At 40.2% G+C, this 21,362-nt stretch overlaps 1 protein-coding gene across 1 annotated transcript in view; it reads left to right on the top strand.

The window, feature by feature from the left end:
• Positions 1-21,362, top strand: part of LOC129107554 (kelch-like protein 29) — a 142,001-nt gene that overhangs the window by 117,040 nt on the left and 3,599 nt on the right. The window contains exons 12-13 of the mRNA XM_054619056.1: positions 10,773-10,966; positions 20,777-20,921. Coding sequence (XP_054475031.1) covers positions 10,773-10,966; positions 20,777-20,921 — 339 coding nt within the window. The remainder of the gene's footprint in view (positions 1-10,772; positions 10,967-20,776; positions 20,922-21,362) is intronic.

The following is a 21,362-nucleotide window of genomic DNA, read 5'->3' as shown; positions in this document are numbered from 1 at the left end:
ATGTCGTCGTACACAATCTGTCAGGTGTGTGTGTGTGTGTGTGTGTGTGTGTGTGTACCTTGAGTAAACAACAACAAAACATCTCGGTGCAGTGGAATGAGAGAGATTCGGGAACTCATGAATGAATGTAGACATTTTTGTTAAGGGGTCAGAACCCTATATAATGTCCCTTTGAAAGTTTGAATGTCATAAAGCATTAGTGTCTGCTGCAGCGTTAAATTGGGTTGCACCACACAAGCTGCTTTTATGTATAGATGTTTGCACCTACATAGCATATTTGCTTCCTTTAGGATGAAAATACCCAAACATTAAACTTTCTGAGCAACGCTGAGTGTTTCCTCTGCGAGGTAGGATTTCACCGTCAGACATTGATTAGCAACCTGGGGAGAGAGAACACAGGTACAAACAGCTGTCACATGCAGAGCAAATCAACGCGGGGAACAGAGGTGCATACAAACGAGTTCAAATTAGTTGTCACAAAGCTGCTGTTTTTGTTTTCATCCCTGGCAATTTGCGTACCACTGTCGCTTGTGAAACAGAGCGCAGGAAAGGTGAGCTTTGTGCGTGTTACACCTACAACATCTGACCACCCAAAACACATCAGTACAACAGTCAAATTGCATATTAGATCATAAATAGACATGAAATGCTTATGCATTATTGCTGTTAACCTACAATATACGTGTTAACTGTTCCCACTGTTATTTACTGTACACATTCAGGTGCTAAACACTGCAGCGAAGCCATTATTAGAAATGAACATGTCTTTAGCAACCGCAAATCATCAAATTAAAATAACTATTAAAAATAGAATAACAAAAACAAGAATTTGCTTACACATGATATTGTTCATACTTATTCCTACAATGTTCATATATTTTATAGTGAAAAAAGGATTTAAAAAATAATGAAATAATAAAAATACATAAAACAACAAACTTGAAGTATTGTAGGGTCTCTCATGTAAAATGAACACAAGATTCTTTATCACACCAAAACACAATGAAAATGTAGAATATCCATTAAACCAGGCTGTTGCAGAAACTGGTGAAAAATAATGCAAATCAATCACAGATATTCTTTTTCTGCACATTATTAAAAATGTTCTGGCAATTAGTTACTGCTAGCATGAAATTGTATTATGCCAGGTGTATCACCACCTGAATTCACATTAAGAAAATAGACAGATATCTATACAGGAAACTGATTCTATGAATCAAATAACAAGGAACTGGTTCAAACCTACTCCACCTTCATTTAACACCTGGAGGTTTAATTAAACCAGCGTTCTACAAATGGAAAAAAAAAAAACCTATAGAATAAGAAAAGAAGAACAAGGATATTTACAAAAGTGGAATAAATAGATTAAATATTGATGAATAATGTTCATAATTAAACAATATTAAAGGATTCAGCCCTGAGGAATTGGAATAGTTAATTATCTTTTCTGATGCAGATGTATGTGCAAATATGAGTATGTATGTATGTATGTATGAATACTGAATATGTATGTGCATCATCATTCCAGCCTACTTTTTATTTTTTTATATTATATTTTTCTGTATTCTCAAACTTTCCTTCTTTTTATACTTTTATCATTTATTATTAGCTTTATTTTATAATTTTTTTAATCTTTTTTTCACTATAAAATATATGGACATTGTAGGAATAACTATGAACAATATCATATGTAAGCAAATGTAGATTTATGTGAACTCCAACAATGCAATAAAGTATATGAAAAATAAATGAAATATGAAAATAAAAAGGGGCCAAACACAGATGGCATCAGACTCTGAGAGGTGATTCCAGTGCAGCTACAGCGGACTTTTCAGTATAGGACATTAAAATATCAAAACTTCAGCTTTTTGGTTTCAGACCTTCAGAAATACGGAATCAAAAAACGTCATTTATATCCATTGACAGCCAACGTACCATATGTGTGCATGTGGTGGCAAAAACTAAACGCGTGTGGGAAAAGAGCGACGTCTGTGGTTTGGAGACAAGTGTGTGTGTGTGTGTGTGTGTATGAGTGTGTGTGTGTGTGTGAGTGTGTGAGTGGAGGTGCCCAAACAGACAGCAGGACAGTAGTGGAGGTGTGTGCACAGGCCTCACAGTTTCTGTGATGTGCTCTGACACACAGATGGCAGCTGACACAACACAGACTCTCACTCCATCCACTTGCACCCACGCTCACTCCGCCTCCTTCTCCTCCTCCTCCAAAATGGATGTTCTCTCTCCCTATGTGTCTCTATCTATCGCCCGACTTGATAGACATTCAAATTAATGCTAAATATATTAACTTCACTCTCCTTTCCTCTTCTTTACCGTCCTGCTCTTCCCTCACATGTCTCCTTCTTAAACCCCGTCCTTCTGTCCTCGTCCACACAGTGATCTTGCCCAGGTGTGAGTAAAGCATTTTTGGATGAGATAATAGCAAATATGCAAAGAAGCAAGAAGTCACAGTTGAATGATTTTAAATGAACATCCACAGTCACTACTATCAGCAGCTTCCTTTGTCAAACCAGCTCCACCTGCGCCCTACAAATGTGCAGCTGAATTTGCTCTAAAATGAAAGTTTCAACTGCAATTTCAACTGCATATATTGTCTCTTACCAGGACTCTGCAGAGAAGTTTATGACGTGCTGTCGAGATTTAACCCCCATCTAGCTGCAAATGAACATTCTTGGCAAACGTGAAAATTTTTGTGGCAAATTGTTTTGAATGCCCTGCAGACAGGAGCTGATTCACACAGTAGCCCTGTTTTCCTCAAGCCAAATCACAACCTCTCAGTTCATTACTTCTGACAGGGAACAGAGGGCTATGAGGGATTGATGCACTCACATATACGGGCACTCCCTCTGTTCTTGTGCCAGTTACAACGGCAGTATGAGAACCGCATCAGACGCCTGTCGAACATAGGGATGCATGCAAATAACTTAGTGTGGTCTTCTTGTTTAATGAGACTCGACACCAGATGGGGGAACCACGCAAACTTGGGGGTAAAATAAGAGGGTCGGGATCTTTTATAATCCCTGATTGTTTAGTTACTCAAAGTGCAAATCTATTCACATATTCAGTGAGTCAGGGCTCATATGATTCATCTTTCAAATCAACAGAGGAAAGGGAAACACTGAAGTAGCGTTAACTAATTAGATCAGGCAGAAACAACACATGTAACAATATTAAAAGTCTACAGACCTGCTGGCAGCACTGTGAGGCACAGCTTTGAGCTAAATACTAACATTAGCAAGCAAAAATGCTACAATGCTGATGCTTAGCAGGTATGTCTATGATGTTCTACATCTTGGTTTTGCATGTTTGCATGCTAACAATTGCTTTTAAGCACTAAACTGACCTGAAGACAGTGTTAGATAATGAAAAGGTCTTACAATACCTCCAGAGGAAGACATGACTTTCTGTAGTTCTGTAGATGTTGAAGATATTCCAGTTTGAACTTTAGTGGACTATTCAATTTAAACTAGTTTGGCTGTGATCAAAGCCAGATGATACACTTTGAGTTGGTCGCAAACTGACAAGTTGTCTTTTGTAAACAAGGCCAAATCACCAAAATGACTGCTTCAGTGATCCATTTTGGAGTTTGCACCAAGAAGCGACATTATTGATGAGAAATAAAGCCAAAGTGCAAAAAACTGCAGTTCCTTAAATGGCCACTTGAGGCTGTCTCCAAAAGCGAGTCAATCCCATTGACTCCTATGTTAAAATACCAAACTTTACGTCAGATTTAAACATGTTTATAGCCTTGAACAAAAAAACGGTTTTGGTCACTAAAGCTAATATCCCTGCTGTACGGTGGGGTAATTATTATATAACTCATCCATTGACATTATCCATCCATCCATTTTCCGTAACCTGCTTATCCAGTTAAGGGTCACAGGGGTGCTGGAGCCGATCTCAGCTGTCAATGGGTGAAGGCAGGGTTCACCTGGACAGGTCGCCAGTCTGTCGCAGGGCTGACATATAGAGACAAACAACCACTCACACTCACATCCACACCTACGGGCAATTTAGAGTCTTCAATGCACCTAAGCTGCATGTCTTTGGACTGTGGGAGGAAGCCGGAGAACCCGGAGAGAACCCACGCTGACACGGGGAGAACATGCAAACTCCACACAGAAGGTTGTCCAGCCCGGGAATTGAACCCAGGCCCCTCTTGCTGTGAGGCGACAGTGCTAACCACTACACCACCGTGCAGCCCATTGACATTATATTAAGGTTTAAAGTCAGGCATAATGAAGGGCGTGGCCGCTTTTGAGTGACAGGTGGATGTCGTCTCAGGTCGCTAGCTGATAGCCACCCACTTTGAGCTTCTAAACGGCTCTTCAGAAACCTATGGGTGACGTCATGGAGACTGCGTTTTCATATTTCATTCAGTCTATGGCGTGCATGTGCATCCGAGGGTGCGTGTGTGGGCAGCAGGAAGAGAATGCAGTAGAGGCAGAGCGATAGTGTTCATGTGAGTGAGATAGATAGCTGGAGTGTCGCAGGGATTAATGTGAATTTGTGACTTAAGGGCATGAGTTGCTGCTCCGATGGAATCTCGAGTATCAGTTCCTCTCTGCAGGCTGTTAATGCATTTCTTTTTTCTTTCTTTTTACTTCCATTGAATTCCACTGCACGTGCACAGTTTTCAAACGCTACAATGCTGACCTGTGTGCGAATGCAGGTTTCGTTGTCGAGTCTATAAGGGCTGTACTGAATAGTTCAAAGACATACAAAGCTACATTCCAAAAACTTAAATAGACGCTTTGAGTGTTAAAAAAGACGTTCGGTACATTCCGAGTGACTTTTCTGTAGTTTCCACAACACGCTTGAATCTCATGGATCTTAATTGCTAGTGTGGGGGATACTGCAGCTATTGTTAGGCAGTAAGTGTTTGTATGGCATTCCAGTGTGGTTTTAACGGCAGCGTGATGCACTCTTTTTTTGCCACTTAATGGATCTTTTTGTCAGCGTGTAGGTGCATAGAGCCTCAGTGGTTTTGTTATCTCTTCTTACTCCCCACAGCTCCGCACTCTCCTTTTCTCACTCTCTATATGCTGTAGTTTGTATCTCAGGGGAAATGGATATGTGTCGGTATCTCAAAGACTGGCAGCCCATCTATTACAGTTTATCGTATTTATCGTTTGTGTTTGTGTGTGGAAGGGAGAGGCGGAGAGGTAAAAGCGTGGCCTCCTGCAGGTAACCATGTTAGGGAATCGGCCCAGATTGCTTGGTTAGCCTTCTTCATGGCTTGATTGCATCATTTTGGTTGGAAAGATAAAGCCAGCTAGTCATGGTCAAAAGGTGGAGGGTATGTGGTTAGCTTCAAGAGGCTGTCATTGGTCAACCATTTCTAAATTTGCCAAAGTCATTACCAGTAAGTTAAACTCTTACAGTTATCCAATGCATTGCTTTGCAAAGAATCGAGGCATTGTTTAATGCTATCTTGACTTCCTGTATCACATGATATTTAATTCCTCTCTTCTATAGCATCTTGATGCATCCCCAACACAGCTGTTCCATAAACTGAGAAAAACAAGATCACACACACACACACACACACACACACACACACACACACACACACACACACACACACACACACACACACACACACACACACACACACACACACACACACACACAAACACCAGGCTTTCAGATGTGTAATGCCACCAGGCTAATCCAATGGAAGGTTGCATAACAGCGCTTTACTGCATCCATTCATTTGTATTCTCTCTGACTCAGATGTACGCTTCCTAGTTAATGTTACTAAGCGAGGGGCCCGAGGGCCAATATCTGCTTATGCTCCACATTTTCTCAGCTCGTCTGCGGTGATGTCAGCAGCGAGTGACATAGTCTTAGCTGGTAAAGCCCACGTCCAGACACAAATTCCGGAAACAGATTTTAGATTGCAGGATAAAAACAACCTTAAAGAAGAGAAGGGAGACTAAAATAATATATTTTAAAAGGATTTGGATGGAGATGAGGAGCTAGCTTAGCTGATCTCCTTCAACAGGTCATTGCATTGAGTCCCAGATTGTAAGACCCAGTCTTTTACCCTCACCTGCAAACTATTGAAACAGAGACCTTCACTCAGGTTCTATACGTTGTCAGTATTCAGGAATATATTGCGCTGCCATACCTATAATGGCTTTAAAGGACAAAGCTGACCATACTTTACATTCCAGAAATAGTTGGTCTTATGAACAAGTATTGTCTGTGTTGTGAAGGCCAACTGTTGTCCAGAAGCTTTTAAGACACACTTCTTTTAACACATCAGTGCACTGAGTGACAGGTTACTTCATTATAAAGTATATGGGCACTGGATAGCGTGTATTCATCTGCAACCAAAACACAGTCGTGACTGAGTGCACAAGACATGGTGGGGGAGTTGAAAAGTATTGAGAGATGGAGCACTTTGTTGGTTTAGGTGGTCATGTGGGACTTGGTGACGATTCAATAAAACATCCTTTAAGGGCCTTGTTTTTAGATTAATCTTAAGGGCTTTTATTGCTTGAGAGGGTGGAGTGGGAGGGGATGGCACACAGCAAAGGGCGCGGGTTGGAATCAAACATTGGCTCACGGCAAGGACTCAGCACTCTCTCTCCTAAAGCATAGAATAGATACATACAGAAAAACCAAAGCAGAAATGCAAGAAATTGTGTTATACACTTCATCCTGAAGGTAAACAAATACCAATAAATATGTGGAGTATGTGTGAATATGTCATTCAGGTAAAACACAATCCACCCCCTAACACCTGGTATTTATACTGTCTCCATACTGTAGGTTGCAGACTGGCATATTAAGGTTGGATCTGATTCTTTATATGCAATATGCAGAGCATACAAGAAGGGATTGAAAAATCTGTCTGCTGGTAACATAAACAAAACATGGCAGGTGTGACTGTACGTTTCCACGGCAGCTGTCCAACTTCACCTGTTGTAATCAAACATCACCGTTCTCATCCAGATGGGTCAGTGGAGGACAAAGACCAGAGAGACGTTAGCTGGTTCTAGTTTACCAGTACAACCACACTGCGTGGGTAGGGATGCTCCCATACGGATATCGGATATCGGGCCGATGTCGACTCCAAAACCTGGAACAGATATCAGTGTCAATAGGGCCAATCTATTCAATTTTATGTTAATATACATTATGTAATCGAATTTAAATGAAAAAGGTCTACACTTAAATTGTAATTTCTGTAGATTTTGAGGATAATTTTACCAAAATGCTGAATAGAAAACAATTCAGTAAATTTATATCCATGTATTTATTTGTTACATTCTGTTTTACAAAGTTAGAAATGGAATGTTTTAGTCATGCCTGATGTAACCTCACACATTAAAGAATGATCCCAGTCCCTTCCTCACAGTTTTAATTAAACACTGGTATCTGTATCGGTACTTGGTATCGGCCGATACACAGAGCCCAGGTATTGTGTCTGTATCGGTACTGAAAAAGTCAGATCGGTGCATCCCTATGCCTGGGTCGCTCTAACACCTGTCTGACATTTTCCGTCATCCAGATCACCGTAAAATCCTCTAGAGGCAAATCTATTTGAAAGTAGTATGTAGTATGGCCTCTTTCTTTCATTCATAATCCCTCCTCTTCATATCTGTTGTTCTTTCTGTCTGTCTCCCGACATAAAAGAACCCAATCCTGCATTGTTTGCTCCTTTGTCACCCTGCAGCCGCATTGTGGAGATGATTGTCCCTGCGTGATGAAACAAGCCCTGTCAGGAGCTACAGCCGATTACATGGCTTCATGCAGTGATCAGTCTTTGTGTATAAACACTTTAGAAAAAAAGCAATCGATGCAGTGCAACATGTTGACGGATAAACTCCAGCGGTGTCTTAGTGACGACGAAAAAGCTCTCTGTCTGCCTTTTCTGTGAAAACGGAGAGCTTTCAGAGTCAAGAGCAGAGATATATTCTTCGTTTTTGTAATGCCCACGGGACCTTCCTCTTGCTCCTCTGCCGTGGTGATATAATCAAACCATATACACCCACTCAGGGAATCTCTTTAGTGTCAGTCCTAATGTCACGGTTCATATTAAATGCTTGATGGCGGATCACTCGTATAATGAATTTTATCAGATTCGTGACCTCTGAGACTGACTGAGACACTGAGTTTCTTCTGACCTGCACATGTTCCTCTTTATCAGAACACCTGACCGTTTTGACGGCATTATAGCTGTGCCATTGGTGCACTAATGGCCCTTGAAAAATATATATTTTCTCTCTCCGCAGTCTTACATGAGCAGGAAATGATAGTAGCAGAGACATTTTATTATACCACTAGAACATGACTCAAAGTATAGTACGCCATAAAAATGACAAAAAGTAATTGTATGGAATGTCCTTAAGAGTCATAATGGGTAATAAAAAGTATAGTATGTTGTGAAAAACTAGTATAGTAAGTCATAAAATAGTAATTAGTATGTCATAAAAAGTCCTAGTATAGTATGCATCTTTCTGAAATATTTATGAGCTATTAAAGTCAAGTGGTTTGTAAATTAATTCAAATGAATTACTTAGTCATGTCATGCCATGTCATAGTATGTCATAAAAAGTGAGAGTATAGTATGTCGTGAAAAAGTCATAGTATGGTAAGTCATGAAAAAAGGTAATTGATATAGAATGCGAAAAAAAGTCACAGTGCACTACATCATAAAAGGTTCCTGTATACTATGACATAAAAAATCATAGAATGTCATAAAAAGTGATTGTTTAGTATTTCAATAAATACTCGTAGTATAGTAAGTTGTAAAAATGACAATGTAAAGTGTGTCATACAAAAGTCATAGTATTGTATCTCATAAAAATTACAAATAAGTCATAGAATATTATGTCATTAAATGTCATGCCATGAAAAATGATAGTTTATAAGATCATTGAATGTCATAGTATACTACTGTATGTAATAAAAGTGAACTGACAAATACAAATACAGTCCTTGAGTAAAGCTTAAGATTTTGAAGGAATGAGTAATGAGAGGATAGTATTTCTATGATTAAACCCTTAGAGCTACCTTTAATCGTAAAGATGTGAATCAGCTGTTGAGGATCTTTTTTCCTTCCTGACCAGATGTTTTGCAGCAGTCCTGTTTTCCTTTTCCTCTCAGGTAATCAGCTTCACCCGGCACTGTCTGACCCTTACATTTATGAACCTCCTCCGATGTGGTCCGAGGGGTAATTACATCTGCCAGAGAATGAGACACATGTTAGTCCTTCTATCTCAGCAGGGCTCAGTTACTCAGCCTGATGCTGGTGTGTGTTTGTGTGTGTGTGTGTGTGTGTGTGTGTGTGTGTGTGTGTGTGTGTGTGTGTGTGTGTGTGTGTGTGTGTGTGTGTGTGTGTGTGTGTGTGTGTGTGTGTGTGTGTGTGTGTGTTTAAACACTGCTAATTGGCACTCTTGAGTGTGTCGAGTCCACCTCTCCCAGAGTGTCCTCTGTGTTACTACTTTCTGCCAGTCGGTTAAAGCCCATCCCCTCAGTAGGTGTTGCCAAGAACATTATCAGACCCCCAAAGAGTTTATTCCCAAAGGCTAATTCACTTGTCTCCTCTCGCACTTTATCTTACAGCCTCCTCACAGGAAAGTGTGGGGGGGATGCAAACAGAGCTGGTGTCTTTTTAAATTCAGCCCAAATGCCGCAGGAGATGCAGCAGTAAAGCATCCATAGACAGAAAAGTATCTGTGCAAACGTCCTCAGTGAAAGGAGGTCATTGACCTCAGAGAAATCCGTACTTTAATTGGTCTTAAGTGACAGGATGGGAGTCTACAAGTGTTTGATATTTAAAGTTTGTGAACATTGGCTTCAGTTTTTCATGTAAAGGTGTTTTTTTTCTTTTACAACAAAGAGACAACCTTGATTAAGAAGGCTTGCTTTAGTCTGAGTAGATGTGTGTTTTAATCACAGATCCGTTTGCGGCTCTTTAATGAGGCCTTCTCCAGCTGGAAGGCTGTCGGCGCCGCTGCTTTGATCAGTGGCCCATGGACACGGGATTACACTGCTAACACACTACGCTAATGGAGCCACGGGGCAAAACACACACACACACACATACACACAAACACGTGTCTAAACACATGCAGCACGCACACCGAACGTGAATACAAATTTAAGAAATATTCCTATTACCGCACACTCAACCTCTGACAAGGGCACGGTTGCATAAGCCGGTGTCTTGTTGTCATGCAGGCCATTGTGTCGGGCCCTTTTCATCCGTTATGCCGGTTTTGGGACGGGCTGAGATTTAGGCCCCGGAGTTGAAGTCTCTGCCAGAGAGGGCTCAGTGAGAAAAGGTCCAAAGCTCAGCGCTGACACACAGCCCAACTCCAGAGACTAATGGTTTGTAGCTCGCAACATATGTTGCTTTGTGTAATTGCTTTAATTGCTGTCATTGTACGTAATGGTGGGTCTTTTTCATCTTCCCTGGTGGTGTAGGCATTCTGCTAATTATATCTGTCAGCCCTGCAGCCAAAACGAGCGTTTCACAGCAAATTCAGAGCAGTGGGGGTGTTTCTGTATACCGGTGGTGTATGTGTGGATGTAAATGACTGACTGCGGAGAGTAAGAATAGTTTATGAATCATTAGAATTTATGTCATTTGAATACTCCCCCATAGTGGATCTGTTTAATGGAAGTTGGGTGAAGTGGGAACCTTGATTTATTTTACTTTGTTTCTTTTATTCAAATTCATCCAAGTTTGAAATTACTACAATGGTGTACAAAAACTAAAATAAACTTTATCACTCCAGGTACGACACCATCACCAACCAGTGGGAGACGGTTTCTCCTCTCCCCAAGCCGGTCCATTCGGCGGCAGCCACGGTGTGCGGAGGGAAGGTCTTTGTGTTCGGAGGCGTGAACGAGGCCGGGCGCTCGGCGGGCGTCCTCCAGTCCTACGTACCGCAGAGCAACACTTGGAGCTTCATCGAATCGCCCATGATAGGTAAGACAGGTGACAACACCCACGGTCTGTGTCAAAAACTGAGCTTTTCCATCTTTAACACACAAACTCCAGCACAGCACACGTCCTCCGGGGAGATATTGCGATTGGGATTTGATATTCCCGAATGTGTGGTTTCTCTTTCCCTCTTTATGCATTTCCCATTTTAAAGAGAATTAAACGCTCACCAGCTAAACAGAAACATGAATAGTAATGTTTGCCTTTTATTAATAATGTAAAACCAAAACTACAAAAGGCAGTTATTGCAACGCTATTCTACCAGTTTATATGCACTGATTCCTCTAATCCTCGGTCATTGACATCGCGCTATCTCATTAGAGAGTCTTTGGGCCTCCCATTATGGTTGCCCTGTTGCCTAGCAACAGTGTCTTCACAACTCTACCCACTTTAATATCTTCCATATCATGTGCCCGACTTCTCACGTCGAAACCATGAACTTCTGATTTGCCATTTGAAGGCAACATATAGTCACACAGTAGTAGTTCTGGGTGCTTTGTGTTCTCTTTGCACTTTCTACCCTTCACTGTAACTACGTCTGGACTACCCCTTGTTGTCAATTTAATGGAGTTTATATCACAATCATCCATGTGCTCAGGTAAAGACGAAAGCAAACATCTTGATAAAGATTTCCCTCAGTTAAAGACATAAAATAACCTAACATTTCTGAAAGAAAAGGAAGGAAACAAATGTGGTTTTAGTCTTCAATATGAGAATCGTATAATTCAGTGTAAATGTTGACCCATACCCATGGCAACAGAACATTCACCGTTCAGTGAGTGACCTTTTCCATTCCTTTTGCTTTCTCCTTATCATTATTATGGTTCCCACTCACATTTCCCATGTTATTGCTCCATCATTATAATGAGAAGAACATCTCTGAAATGATAGGTGGGTCCGACCATAGCTTCTGACATGTAATTGTCCAAACTCTGTAGTTATTCATCGCACAAAACCTGCAGCCACATTCCAGTCAGAGCCACCAGGGACCTGTGAAGGACACAAGAACAGAAGAAACACTTTAAGTAAGCTGCCATAACTCCAAGGTAGCAGGAAAAATACACAGTGTAAAAACTCTGCGTGACTCAAAACACCGACAGCTGCATTCCCCCTCCAAAGATCTTATCCACAGGCAGGTTTTTTTCACAAAAATAAATCCTTGAACGATGCCGCACAGGGATGATTGCTATTGATTTGAACATATCCTGCAAGTCTTTAATATTTGGGCCTGGACAACACTATTACACACATAAAAACACACATACCGCCGTTTAAATAAAAAAAAATGTAAAAAAAAAAATTGCTTGTGTTTTAGAAAATAGTTTAAGAAAATAGTTAGATGAAAATATTTAGAAGATGCATCTCCAAAGGTAACAAAAACCACCTACCAGTACCTCGAAAGCTCACTAAATATCTTATTTATTTTGTTTTCAATCCGTTCAAAAACTAAAGCATAGAAATTATAATTTGTTTTTTGGCAGGTTATGTGTTGGACTATTCCTTGGCTTGAATCAGTTCCCAGGCAACCAGTGGAGAATCCAGGAAGTTGTTGGTCCAAGCCAAGAAATAGTGAAGCACATGACCGCCAGTAAAATGGCCTATTTATATTTTTACACTTTGGTTTTTCCACTGTTTAAAGAAAGAAACACAACATGTTAATTCCCCCATTCCCAGTCGGCTAAGCTAAGCTAATGCTGCTGGGTGTAGCTTTATATTTCACAGACAGAAAGGAGAGTGTCGTCTGAACTAACTCTCCTCCAGAAAGTGAATAAGGGACTTTCCCAAAATGTTAAAAGATAACTATAAAGCCGCAATAAAAGTTAAAATCTTCAAAGCAAAAATGACAAAAAAATCTATGTTTATGTTCATTTTAATTAATTTTCCACACGAATTAACATTCTATATTTCATGCTGGATTATCCAATTTAAGATGTTGGCAAATTATGGATTCTCAGGGCATAAAGCTGTCCAAATGCTGCTTTAAAAAAAATAAAAATTGAATTAATACCCCAAATGGTGGCATACTGTTGCTGCAGGCAATACTCAGATCAGCGGGAGAGAAACACTGGGTCAGAAAATGTATTTGAATTGAAATATTTCCTCACACAAAGTTCTTTTAGTCATTAAAGGGCGAGCTCCAGCTACTTTGAGTGAAAGTGATGATTATGTAACTCGGGTGTTTGGGGCGAGAGTGGTACTAAAGGGCTGAGAAGAGCAGCTGGCAGAGGAGGAACGAGAGAAAAGTCTGTCGAGAAACATGCAGATATGCAGACACACAGCCTCTCCTCACCTAATATCAACTATACCTCCCCCACGGGCCCAGGTACACAGTGCATGAATTATGTAACAAGCCAGGGGGGGGGGGGGGGTTACTCAACATATGTGTGTGTGTGCATGCATGTTGTTTGTCTTTTTTGTTATTTGTGTGTCAGGGATAGATGCAGACGGACAGACCGTCATCTGTCAGGGTGTAGATGAGCCTGCGTCTGACAGCCAACGAGCCGGCAGATAATGGACAGGTTTAGTGCTTCCTGTGAAATTGGGCTGGCGATGATTTTAGTGAGGCGGTGGGGAGCGCTTCTCCATCAGCCCTCTACCTCCCTCCATCGCTCTCCCTCTCTAATCTCTGTGTTCATCTCTCTCGCTCTCTCTCTCTCTCTCTACCCTCACACTGTCTCCCCCCCCCCTCCTTCTCTCGCAGTCTCTCACCTCTGTCTTATCGACTGACACAAATACAGTCGTGTGCGTTTTCTGCGACTGCGTGTGTGTAGGTGTGTAGGTGTGTGTGTAGGTGTGTGTGTGTTTTCCCCTCTGCGTGGAACGTCTCCCGCATGAACTGCAAATGGGTTTCACAAACACTTATCAGGACTGACTTCCTATCTCTCGCAGAGTGAAAAATAATATTCCTTATGCCAAAAATAGTGCCTTCAACAAGTCTATTGAGATGCCTGGTGTCTCAGCAGCGACATTTCTCTCCTTTGTCTCCAATGTGTCCGTCTACTGAGCGTTATATGTCCTGAAACATGGGAGCATAATTGAGTCGCCCTCACAGTAAACTATTTATAAAAGCCTCATGGCTCGTCCTTAAAAGGTCAGCTTTCCCAAATAACCATAATGTCAAGGTTTTGAGATGTTTTCTTTCTGAGATTTCTGTCTCCGCCGCAGCACAATGGAGGTGAAAGGAACTTTGTTTGTGTGTTGAAAAATGACATTTCTGGAAAATCCATAAGCCTCTGGGATTCAGTCTTACTTTTAATACTGCAACACAGTATGGCAGTGTGGTATGAGGACATTTTCTCATATTTTTCATTATGTTCTTTTACACACAACATACAGAGATTTTGAATATACAACATCATGTCATTTTTATATATAAATATATATATAGTCACAATGTTCATTTGTTAAATTCTTACGTTTATGACCGAATACCTACAGAACTAATAACAGTCCATCGACCTTTGCTGAACTCGTATTAAGTAATTATTTTCCAATGTTAGCATGCTGAACTAAGGTGGTGAACCTTGTAAAAACTACACGTGAGTATGCTGACATTAGGATTTTTTGGAAGCCCGTAGGAGACTTAATTAAAATTATAATATAAATTTGAAATTGTAAATGTTATTCCAAAATCCATTCTTATTTTCCAAATAAATGTGTCTTATTTCATTTAAAATTAAAAAGCAATAATCGAATTTTGAAATTGCATTTTTACATACTTCTATGATCATATGAAAATGGAAAAGCTGTTTGACATTTAATTTTCTTAAATTAAATTAAATGAAGTCCTTCCCTGCCGTACAGTAATCAATATTAAAATGTTGAATCAATTTCATGATTGACACATAAACAATGTAATCAGTTTTTTCATTTGTGCAGGTAATATTTGAGTCAAAATGAAAATTACATTTTCTAACTATTTGAAATTACATTGGCGATATTTAAATTCCGATAAAAATTGAAATGCAGTTTCAGTCTTACAGAGCCATTTGCATGGCTTTAGATTCATCTTGTTTTTAAACGTCATACAGTAACTGGTTTAAACTCTTTCTGGGATTTTTCCTCTGCTTATTTGAATTAACTAATTGCTACTAAAGAAATAGGCCCATTGCAAAACTGTTCACATCCTGTTTTATGGAGTAAATGGGGAACTGGTTCTGGAATAATGTAGATTGAATGAGGCATCATTGGTGATTATAAACTCAGCTGTGACTTTTTACAGCATACTATACCATGACATTATAATGACTTCTTCAACAGACTACGTTGACATTTTGACATACTATACTATGACTTTTTAATGTTTTTTTCGTCATACTATGCTGTGACTTTTTTTGTGATTTTTCACAGCATACTGCACTATGATTTTTTAATGACTTTTCTGACACACTATATTATGAATTTTTTATTGACTTTTTTAACATACTATACTATTACTTTTTATGACTTATTTGGAATTTCGATACTATGACTTTTTTATGACTTTTTTTAACATACTATACTATAACTTTTTTTAACATACTATACTATGACTTTTTATTGACTTTTTTCGAAATACTATACTATGACTTTTTACGACTTATTTCGACACACTATATTATGATTTTTTTATTGACTTTTTCGACATACTATACTATGACTTATTTTGGCATACTATAATATGACTTTTTCATGACTTTTTTTTAACATACTATACTATGACCTTTTATGACTTTTACGACATACTATACTATTACTTTTTGTTGACTTTTTTGTATATACTATACTTTTACTTTTTTGTGCCTTATTTAGATTTACTTGAACACAGTATACAATGACTTCTCTTGACATGCTATACTATGACTTTTTTATGACTTTTTACTACATAGTATACCATTACTATTTTTGCGAAACTACACTATATATATTTTTGACATACTATGCTATGACTTTTATATTTACTTTACTTACTTTCTTTTTTTTTTCAAAAGAGAGCAAGGAATCTACTTATAATAGTTTACATGTACAGAGTATACTGATGGATACACTTTCCCGCCCACCAGGTCTTAGGTATATTAGATATCTTTAAACTTCACATCATCATCATACATGCAGCATAAATAGATCCACCCTCATTTCAATTACCCCTTCACCTCATCATATGCACCAGCCCATTGCGTGACAGTTTTCTCACAATCATAGCGATCACATGAAGAAAGGTGTTCAGCCATTGTACATTAGCGTGTGAATAGAAGGCCTGCTGAAAGACGGCATGTACATTTAATTACATTTTTTATCACATACTATACTATCACATTTTATGACATATTCATGGCATACTATATACTCTGACATTTTTATGACATACTATACTATGACATCCATGTGATGTACTACACTATGATATTTTGTGACATTTTACTGACATTCTTTACTATGAGATTTTATGACACTCTTATAAAATACTATAATATGACAATTTTTATGTTATACTTCACTCATTGTATGACATACAATTCTATGACATATATAATTTGGGTAAAGTGACCCTTTAAAGTTCTGTTCACACATCATCTAAGTCAGATCTACATTTAAATACCCTCCCCACTCCAACCGGCTCCATCCAGTATTCACTCTGAGTGCCTCCCCTGCTGACAGACAGGTCTGCATCGAATGGTTGACTCCGGGGACCCGAGAGCAGAGGCGCTGCGGCCAGACTGCTTTATCGGGATATTGACAGCAGATCAACTACTTGCTTAAATGACATATCAGCCAGGCGGAGAGTGTCATTATGGAGGTGGAGGAGGTAAACATGGCCGAGCAAGAGTTGTGGTGAAGATGGAGTGTTTCCATAGCTACCTGATTGGTACTATTACCATTCATCATGCTTAATTAAAGTAAATCACTTTGGCCCATCATTTTAAAGGCTGCTCTTATTATATCCACACCACATAAAAGGACATTGTGTGAAAAATAATTTTTTTCCGCTGCTCCAATTACCTTGTTGTAATCTTATCTAAGCTTCTTGCAGCGAGGACGGCTGCTTCTTTGTCCTATTTACTCCTGTTCCCCCCTGCTCTCTGGTGGGACACAGAGAGAAAGTACCCAGCACCTCATCCACCGTCCTTCAGAGGAGAACGTCTTGTGTATTCCTTATTCATTGTTCTTCCGCCGCCTGCGACTGACCACATTTCCATGTTGCTGTAATGCCCCGGCTTTGTGATGACGACTCATGTTTGGGAGTCTTTATCAGGGAGAGGACTCTTATCTAGATGTGTACAGCACACAGTGTTGGTATAATTTAGTTGTATGTTTGTGTGTGCGTGTGTTATCGCGGTGCTAGTGTTCCGGTTTTTATAGAATCAGATATCTGCTGTGTTGATGCAGGGATCAGATAGGAAAAGGATGTGAGGGAACAGCAAGGTGTTTGTTTAGACAGCAGCCGCAAATTTCATCATAGCCGTGCGTTTGTGTGTGTGTGTGTGTGTGTGTGTTTTCATTTGTTTGCTGTCCTTGACCTCAGCCCGAGGGGTCCCAGACGTGGTGACTAAGCTGTTTTATCAGAGTGTGAGAGGGTTGCGTCAGCCCGTGTTGCCCCGCAGGCACAGCTGTACTTCTATCGCCGCTGCCGTGTTAAAAACCTTGTTTTGCTGTCTTTTCCCCTTTATCCTTTAATGTAGAATGTGGTCAGTTGTGGATTCAGCTGTGGATTTGAGTTTTTTCAGAGATCTGAAGCGAGACAAAGTCCATTGTGAGTCTCCAACAATAGCAAGATTCGTCTCAGAATTTGAGAATATTCAGCCGTGCTCTTTACAGTATCTCATTGTTGTTAGGGCAGACACAGCTTGTTTTCTGCGGCGAAGGCCCGAGGATGAGAGCAGCAGCAAAGTGGCGAAGAGATGTTGAAACCCCACAGCAGTCCTTTGAGGTTAGCCAAATGAGAATGAGGTATACCTGCCTCGTACTTCTCCCAGCACTCAACCCCGTTGCTCACTGTGGGTCCACGGCAGAGAGGCAGGCCGCAGTGGTTAGAGTTCCTGTGGGGAGAAAGGTTTTTCCTTTGAGAGCATCCTGTTATTATTCTGCCTCAGGCGCCGAGCAGAGAGAAATGAGTGTTCTGTGTTTATGGGACCTAACACAAAACATCATGTACACACGCTTATGCTGCAGACACACACACACACACACACACACACACACACACACACGCTCGGAAAGACTGGCAGCCGCATATCAATGAGATGAAGAAGGTAAAAGAAGAAAATAAACACGTCAGGCAGACGGTGAGGAGGACCAATCAGTGGCAACTTGTTTCTCAAGGGGTGAAATTGAAGCTGATGCCTCAGATGGTTGCAATGGAATTCCTGATTAGATTTCAGAGCGACTGCATTGTGGTCATAAAACACATGAAACAAATGCATGGAGTCATTTAGAGGCTAACCTTTACTGACCATGACATTATGTGCAGACATTCATGGTCCCAAGAGGATGAATCACCCCATCAGTCTCAGCTGTACTGTGTTAGGGGTTAATTAATAATTAATAATTAATAATAATTAATTTAATTATAATTAAGCCTTTATTAGTCCCACAATGGGGGAAATTATTGGGGAAATTATTTCTCTGCATTTAACCCATCCCGGAGGGCTGCAATGAAGCGCCCGGGGAGCAACTTGGGGTTAGGTGTCTTGCTCAAGGAGACCTCGGCATGTTGCCGGTAGAGGGGTTTGAACCACCAACCTTCTGGTTACGGGACAAGCCACAAATGTTTTAATTAGCAAATGTTTCTATGCTAAAGTATCATAGTGAACATGCTAACATGGAACCTTATACCTGCTTAACAACAGCATGTTAGCATTTTTATTATGAGCATGTTAGAATGCCGGCTTTAGCATTGAGTTCAAAGCAATGCTATACGGAAGTGTAGCCTGCTAGCGGGTCAGATACAAAAAACATGCATACACCATTCAAAACACATAAACTGGTATTTATAAAAGAAGATAATGCAGTAAGAACAATTCACGCATACCTCAGACCAGACATATACATGTTTTGACAAGGAGAAGATTAAATATAAGGTGAGACACGTAACATTAGAGTAAAACATTGTTTATGTTGTTTACCGATTTCACCGATTGTGCTGTTATTTTTGCAGTCAAGCCGCATGCCAAATGACCATCAAACGCGCGTTTCTAAACTTAACTTTAAATGATTAATAGGCGATGAATTCGATTATTCTTTTTTTATTTCCATTAATCTGTTAATTATGTTTTCACTGAACCCTGAATTATGAAGCACTTTGTGGTCTCTTTTACTATGAATTAAATAAGGATGATGAATATTTTATGAATTGAAATATTCATCACCCTTCTGACATTTAATAATAATAATGATTGAGTTATTACTGCGGTGATGGTTTAGGTACATGTGATGAATTGGTGGTAGGGTCTCTCTAATGGCAGCTGTTGGAGAATTTCGTGGATAAGACACGGTGAAATGACGCTTCTTCTTTGTCGTTCTTTCTCATTGACACGTCTAATGGCCAAAGTGTCAATACGCACCTGCATGTTTAAGATCATTCATGGAGAACTAACGACCGAGATTTAAAGCAGAAACATGCGTATATGTGCAGCTTTATACATCAGCATGCAGTTTTCAGTTTAAGTCATGTTTTGTTATGAATCTTCACAGAGTTTTATGCATCTTGTTGCTACAGAACATTATGAGTTAAGGTGCAGTAGCTGAAAAACCATAATGCAGTGCGGCTCATTCAGAGTGTCGTCCTGTGGAGCAGCAGAAACACCTCTCGCCTCCAGGGTTTCGACCCGCTAATTAAACATGTCGGATTCTTCTCAGCAGTAGGGGGGAAAGGCGGAGAAAAGTGGAGAAAAGTGGAGGTGGGGAAGGGGGGGGGCCTCCGTCGCCATTATTAAGGCGTCAGACGTTCCTCCTCCTGTTGCCCTGTCTCCAATGAGGGATGTCTGCCCGTCGTGGCAGAAAACAGCGAGGAGGACGGCGGCTCGCGGCCAAAGTGTCTGTGCATTATTCATGCTGTGTGTAAATTGGCCAGCTGCAGACTGCTTGAGAGAAATTGCTCCGAGTTTGAAATACACTTCCTCTTCCCACACAGCAGGACCGGTGCTCGCAAGCTGCAGGTTTCCAGTGGCATTGTTCCGCTCAAACCACTGTTTCATTCTGTTCCCCCATCGTCTATAATTCTACAGCGGTGCTGCTTCGATGCCTCTGTTTCTCCTCATGTGCTATATACTGTATCAGATTGAATTATACAGTATGCACAGTATGCATTGTCCCACCTGTTCACTCGTATATTTCCAATACATGTGCACAGTGGGGGTTTTTTTCTTCTATTTTTTCCTGTGTGAATCTATGGATGTGCCAGAGGGCATAATGCAATTGTGAATTATTGGGACTTAGGTAACTCTTTTATATTGCTGCCAAGCCCAAACATATTTCGGAGCAGAACCCAATAAAGCCACAGTGATTTATGAACTCCGCTCTCTCACCGGTTTGCCATCCATTCTCTATAGCAATCTTGAGAATGGCACATCTGTAAAGTGATAAGGAGAATGTTGATGATGATTTCTGCATGCGGCCTGGGTGCTGAAAAGGGAACAAAAGAAAAGGAAAAACAAATTGATGCCATTATACTGAATGGAAATGTCTGCCGTATGTGAGACTGGCATTCAAACAATAGCTCTGTGTTTTTCTTTAACAAAAATCTCTCCTCTTCTTCCCCCTCTCTCTCTCTCTCTCTCTCTCTGTCTCTGTCTCTGTCTCTTCCTCTCATGTCTTCAGATAACAAATACGCTCCTGCAGTGAGTCTAAACGGTTTTATATTCATCCTGGGAGGAGCCTACGCTCGAGCCACCACTATCTATGACCCAGACAAAGGCAACATCAAGGCCGGTCCCAACATGAATCACTCTCGGCAGTTCTGCAGGTAAGAGATTATTAACGTAGCCGCTACACATGTAAGTTAAATCCCCCAGCGTGGAATTGTAAAGATTGTTCAAAAGCTCAAAAAATAGTTTGCCTGTTCTGTGTGAAGCTTAAAAAAAAACACTGACATTATCGCCCAGCCTCGAATACCTTTTAAAAAGTTTAAATCTGTCAGTCTTTGTGTCATAACAGGTTAAAAAAAAAGTATTCAGCCCAGGTGATTACAACAAAAACAAAACCATGTGGGCTGACAGTGTTTCCAACACTCTACAGTTAGGTAGAAAAAATTGTCTCACTAAATCAGTGGCATGTTTTCTTTTTGTAATTACTGGATCAGTAGCATCATATGTCACGCTGAGAGAAACAATCACATCCTTTCAAGCAGACAGAGCAGACTTTATCAACTCCCTTTAAAGCACGTAATCGCTCTATTTTATGCTGA

Source organism: Anoplopoma fimbria, chromosome 18 (assembly GCF_027596085.1).
Source record: "Anoplopoma fimbria isolate UVic2021 breed Golden Eagle Sablefish chromosome 18, Afim_UVic_2022, whole genome shotgun sequence".
NCBI classification, from domain to species: Eukaryota; Metazoa; Chordata; class Actinopteri; order Perciformes; family Anoplopomatidae; genus Anoplopoma; species Anoplopoma fimbria.
The sequence above is the reverse complement of the archived record's forward strand: the minus strand, read 5'-3'. Positions and strand labels throughout refer to the sequence as shown.